The 6128-nt window shown below is 41.5% G+C and overlaps 1 protein-coding gene across 1 annotated transcript in view; it reads right to left on the bottom strand.

Moving 5' to 3' along the window:
• Positions 1-1456: 1456 nt before the first annotated feature.
• The window catches only part of icam5 (intercellular adhesion molecule 5), a 29484-nt gene continuing 24812 nt past the window's right edge, over positions 1457-6128 (bottom strand). Inside the window, exons 5-6 of the mRNA XM_012953003.3 lie at positions 3621-3881; positions 1457-1565 (exon numbers count right to left, since the gene is read on the bottom strand). Of these exons, the coding sequence (XP_012808457.1) occupies positions 1477-1565; positions 3621-3881 (350 nt within the window). The 3' untranslated portion in view covers positions 1457-1476. The remainder of the gene's footprint in view (positions 1566-3620; positions 3882-6128) is intronic.

Below are 6128 nucleotides of genomic sequence, written 5' to 3'. Positions count from 1 at the left end.
TACAGGCCGCTGTGGCAAACACCACATCACAAGCCGATACATTCCTTGCCCCAATTGCATTTTTAAACCAGTCAACATCTGACTAAAGGTGGCCATACACGTAGCAATTTTCAATCTTTCATGAGACCAAGATCGTTCCCTCCTCTGATGTCCAGGGCTGAATCGTCAGATATGGAGGGAGAAACAATAGCAATTCTACCTCCTTCTGCCGATTCAACCCTGAACAAAGCCCAGATCAAAATCTTTTAACCTGGCCAATCGGCGAGTTGACCGATATCCGCAACCTTTTGCGATATTGGTCGCCTTGTCGAGCCGCCATACACGCACCGAATATCGTACGAAACAAGGTTTTGTATGATATCATCGGTGTGTGTATGGCCAGCTTAATTCTCAACCAGATATTGGTTGGGGACAGGGCCGGAACTAGGGGTAGGCAGAAGAGGCAGCTGCCTAGGGCGCAATGATTGGGGGGCGCCAAGCAGCAGCCTCTCCTGCCTACCCCTAGTGCTACTTTGTCATTGCCTCCGCCGCTTGTCATTAGCGGTGGAGGCAATGACCGATCTAATCGCATCCCCCCCCCCTGCACCTCCTTCTGTGCTTTGGCGCGCATGCGCCGTTCAGGGGGCGGGGAGGTGGGCGGAGTTGGCCGACCGGGTTGCCTAGGGCACCTGGTTGGCTTGGCCCGCCCCTGGTTGGGTAGGCCCATTGGAGGGCCCCATACAGGGGCTGATGAGTCAACTTTTATCAGCCCATGTATGGCCACCTTAACTCTTTTGATTTCAATGCCATTTTAGCCTTGAGGCAACTTTAGAACCTTGCCTTTGGGAACAATTTCCTTGGCTGGCAAAAACCCACTCCTGGTAACTTTAGGAGCTAAATATCCAATTCTTTATCCCGAAAGGTGTCTCTCTTTGTGAGCACCACTGCATTCTGTACCAACAAATCTGCCTTCCCTGGAGGTAAGAGTGGGGCAGTGACATTAATTTACAGCGCTACCCATTATCCTATTTTTGCTCTAACCCCCTCTCTTATTAGGTCTTCTGCAAGAAACATATTATTTCTGCTGTGGTCCATTTCAATCGCCTTTGTTTTTATTTGCCAGATCACAGACACCGTTGAGAATGAACAAGCAGTTTCACTGCTCTAATAAGATCAGTACGTGCTGGGAAAGTGAGTGAATTGTATTGGCAGACCGGTTGTTAACAAGGTATGCTTGCAATCCAACCTCATTCTCACCCTTGCTTCATTGGGGCTAAGCATTTCCCGTCCCCACCCTCCAAGAGGGGTCAGCCATCAATACAATAGGGGGATAGCTTGTCTGGAGAAAGAGAAGGAATTGTAGGGAGAACTGAAGCAAGAAAAAAACCCACTATAGAAACTGCTAAATAGAACTAAGTATGAAAATTGACAATTAACTTGGACAGAGTTTGGATTTGAAAAGAAATATTTGAGCCCCTGACTTTATCCATAAAACCTTTAATGCACACAATACATCAAACTGGCTGGAATCAGCATTAAAAGCACCTTGGCAAAGAGTGTCTCTGGCTTGAATCCTCTGTTGGATCCTGAAACAAAACAGAAGAAAGAAAATAATCACTAGATCATTTGTAACAGAACCTGCAAAAATAATATTTTTACATTAAATGTATAGAATGATGCCAAAACCAGGTGTAAGCGTATTCAGCGTTAAACCAGGGTTCAATGCAATTGGTCTGTTGGGCCAAGTTCTGGCATCAAAGCATGAATGTGATAGGTTAAGTGGGTTTAGTAAATCACTGGTGTACTAGGGGTTGAAAACAGCACCACAGATAAAATAGATAAAACTAATAAAGTTAAATAAAAGGAAGTTGCTCAGAAATATATTTGGTTGGTTATTACTTTTATGTACAAAATTGTATGGCAGTAAGTTTTGCAAGAACCTGTAAATGGGCCTGGCCAACTATGATTGGTTTTGCTGGGGAGAACAGAACCTGCAGCTGTGGGGGGCTGCAAAAATAGCCTGAACCATCTATCCGAAACACTGTAATCCAGCATGAACCATTCTGGATTTACAGTGTTACAGATACATGGTTCAGGCTGGCGTTACAGTGTTACAGATACATGGTTCAGGCTGGTGCTACAGTGTTATACATGCATGGTTCAGGCTGGCTTTACAGTGTTACAGATACATGGTTCAGGTTGACATTACAGTGTTACAGATACATGGTTCAGGCTGGATTGACAGTGTTACAGATACATGGTTCAGGCTGGATTGACAGTGTTACAGATACATGGTTCAGGCTGGTGCTACAGTGTTACAGATACATGGTTCAGGCTGGATTGACAGTGTTATAGATATATGGTTCAGGCTGGCACTACAGTGTTATAGATACATTGTTCAGGCTGGATTTATGGTATTACAGATACATGGTTCAGGTTGGCATTACAGTGTTACAGATACATGGTTCAGTCTGGTGTTACAGTGTTACAGATACATGGTTCAGGTTGGCATTACAGTGTTACAGATACATGGTTCAGTCTGGTGTTACAGTGTTACAGATACATGGTTCAGGTTGGCATTACAGTGTTACAGATACATGGTTCAGGCTGACTTTACAGTGTTACAGATACATGGTTCAGGCTGGATTGACAGTGTTACAGATACATGGTTCAGGCTGGCGTTACAGTGTTACAGATACATGGTTCAGGCTGGTGCTACAGTGTTACAGATACATGGTTCAGGCTGGATTGACAGTGTTATAGATACATGGTTCAGGCTGGCGTTACAGTGTTACAGATACATGGTTCAGGTTGGCATTACAGTGTTACAGATACATGCTTCAGGCTGACTTTACAGTGTTACAGATATATGGTTCAGGCTGGATTGACAGTGTTACAGATACATGGTTCAGGCTGGCGTTACAGTGTTACAGATACATGGTTCAGGCTGGATTTATGGTGTTACAGATACATGGTTCAGTCTGGATTTACGGTGTTACAGTTACTGTACATGGTTCAGGCTGGCTTTACAGTGTTACAGATACATGGTTCAGTCTGGATTTACGGTGTTACAGTTACTGTACATGGTTCAGGCTGGCGTTACAGTGTTACAGATACATGGTTCAGGCTGGTTATCAGATTACAACCATGGATTCATGGTTAATGTGCTGTATAATAATACTGATAATGTACTAATCGATAATGGTTTGCCTGTCCCGCAGAACATTACAAATGTATGGACAATGAAGCACTGTTCTGTTTCTATAATGAAACTCGGTTTTAACAGTGAAGATGTGCTATATAATAATCCCAGTATCTATACACTGATAATGCAATGTTATACTGCATAATGGTTGGTACCTGGATGATGAGTATAATAATAAACAAGCAATGCTCTATGGTACAATGAGCATCCTTTAGATACAGAGTATCATATATATATAATATATACATATATACAGGGACCAACACAAGTTTAACAGTCAGATTTCCTAAAGGGGAACATTACTGGGCAAGATGGTATTTACTATTATATGGGTACTGGATGGTGGGCCAAGAGCAACAAAACATACCTAGTCACTAATAAGACTCAGAAGCAGTAGGGGAAGATGCAGGACTTGGAATCACAGCCATGACATTACCTGATATAGTGATCACCATTCTCTGGACGTCTACCCCGTATGTGTTCTGAGCGATGCAGGTGTAATTCCCCTGGTGAGCTGGCATTATGCCCTGTATGCTGATAATACGCTTATCAGGAGAGATGGTTGTCTCAGACACTGGGGTTTCCCAGGTATAGGTGGGGAGGGGGAGGCCATCTGCCTCGCAAGTCACAGTCACATTGTCCCCCTTAGACAAAGGCAGCGGAGGTACAACTTCAAACTTGTATATTCTCGGTTTGACTGAAGCAAAGACAAAATGTAACACCATAGTCATCATAAATATACCCATATACATATATCCATATACTGTACATATAGCCATATACATATAGCCATATACTGTACATATATCCATATACATATAGCCATATACTGTACATATATCCATATACTTATATCCATATACTGTACATTATTAACATTTATTATTAACATTTATTTATAAAGCGCCAACATACCCCGCAGCGCTGTACAATAAGTGGGTTACATACATTGGACATACAGAGTAACATATAAAGCAACCAATAACCGATACAAGAGGTGAAGAGGGCCCTGCCCAAAAGAGCTTACAATCTACAAGATGTATCCATATACTGTACATGTATCCATATACTTATATCCATATACTGTACATATATCCATATACTTATATTCATATACTGTACATATATCCATATACTTATATCCATATACTGTACATATATCCATATACTTATATTCATATACTGTACATATATCCATATACTTATATCCATATACTGTACATATATCCATATACTTATATTCATATACTGTACATATATCCATATACTTATATCCATATACTGTACATATATCCATATACTTATATTCATATACTGTACATATATCCATATACTTATATTCATATACTGTACATGTATCCATATACTTATATCCATATACTGTACATATATCCGTATACTGTACATATATCCAATGTTCTACTGAGGGCACAGCTGCTTTACAGCCTGCCAGGTATCTCAGCTCTATATAGTCATACTATAGTAATGAATAGTAATACACTATTATATATATAATAATAACAAGTAATGTATAATATATATATACTTTTTGTGTTGCTAGTTCCCCCATTTGTACTGATAACCCATTCCCTGACAGCCTCCGGAAATGTTCCTGGAGTGTTTTGTTAGGTAATAACCTTTTTCTTTTTATTTATAAACCCTCAAGTTGCCAAAAGAACAGATCTAGACAAGAGTAGCAGAACTAGCATAATAAACATTTTTTGATTAATTTGTGGGTAAAGGTTCCATCCCTCCCCTTAATAATTAGCAGCAGGAAGGAAATGCTGCCATACTGACCATGTAGTATTGTATACATTTATACTACTGTACCAGTGCCAATTGAGGCCCCGCCTGTACTCCTATCCAGCAAGGCTTAGATCTATGTAGGAATATATACCGTGCCAAGATTTGATTTGGGACCTGCGAGTTCCTTTACTCCCCTTTCCTCTGCAATATTAGTCTCTCGGGTCCCTTCGTATTGCACCATGTCTGTTTGCTCTCAGGCTGGTTCTATGACTTTGAGATCAGTTTCCTGCAGATAACTGGATTACAAGTCGTCTTATTTACAGGCGCTACTCTCCCATGGAAATAACAAGCTCTGTGCTATAAGTTCTTACCCACTGTAAGTTCAGTTTCCTGAAAAACATACGTTCCTTTGTTAATGTGAGTGCTGAAGAGCACTCAGAGTGGAGAGTGCTGCAAACTTGCACAGACACTTCAATTAGTCCTTGGATCTCCTACTGCTCTATGTTGGCGGCAGAAGAACGTCTGGTCCTCTAGTGGCTTCTCATACAGTGACATGAAGCCTAGCCCTGGCCACGTGCCCACCAACTCCACCACCCTCCACCCAAACATCTATAGGTTCAAATTCATTCAACTGCAAGTTTGTTACAGTAACACCAATGAGAACTCTAGAAGAAGAGTGTTTGTATATATTATCTGCTTTAGGGAATGACACCAATCTGACTTTTAGTATGATCAGGGGTCCCCAACCTTTCTTACTTGGAGAAGAAGACTTGGAGAGCAACACAAGCACCATAAAAGTTCATGGAGGAGCCAAATAAGGGCTGTGATTGGCTATTAGGGGCCTCTATGCACCCTATCAGCTTACAGGGGGATTTATTTGGTAGGAAATCTTGTTTTTATTCAACCAAAACTTGCCCCCAAGTCAGGAATTCAAAAATAACTCCCTGGTTTGGGGGCACTGAGAGCAACATCCAAGGGGTTGGGGAGCAACATGTTGCCCCCGAGCCACTGGTTGGGGATGTAGACAATGATGTTTTGAGGCCGTTTGCAATTGCCTTTCCTCTTTTCTTATTTGTGATTTTTCAGTGATTAAGCTTTTTATTCAGTAGCTCTCCACTTTGGAATTTCAGCAGCTATCTGGTTGCTAGGGTCTTGTTTTTCCTTAGCAGCCAGGCAAAGTTTTGAATAAGAGACTGGA

Source organism: Xenopus tropicalis, chromosome 3 (genome assembly GCF_000004195.4).
Source record: "Xenopus tropicalis strain Nigerian chromosome 3, UCB_Xtro_10.0, whole genome shotgun sequence".
NCBI lineage: Eukaryota > Metazoa > Chordata > Amphibia > Anura > Pipidae > Xenopus > Xenopus tropicalis.
Note: the sequence above shows the minus strand (reverse complement) of the source record. Positions and strands in the feature narration are given on the sequence as shown.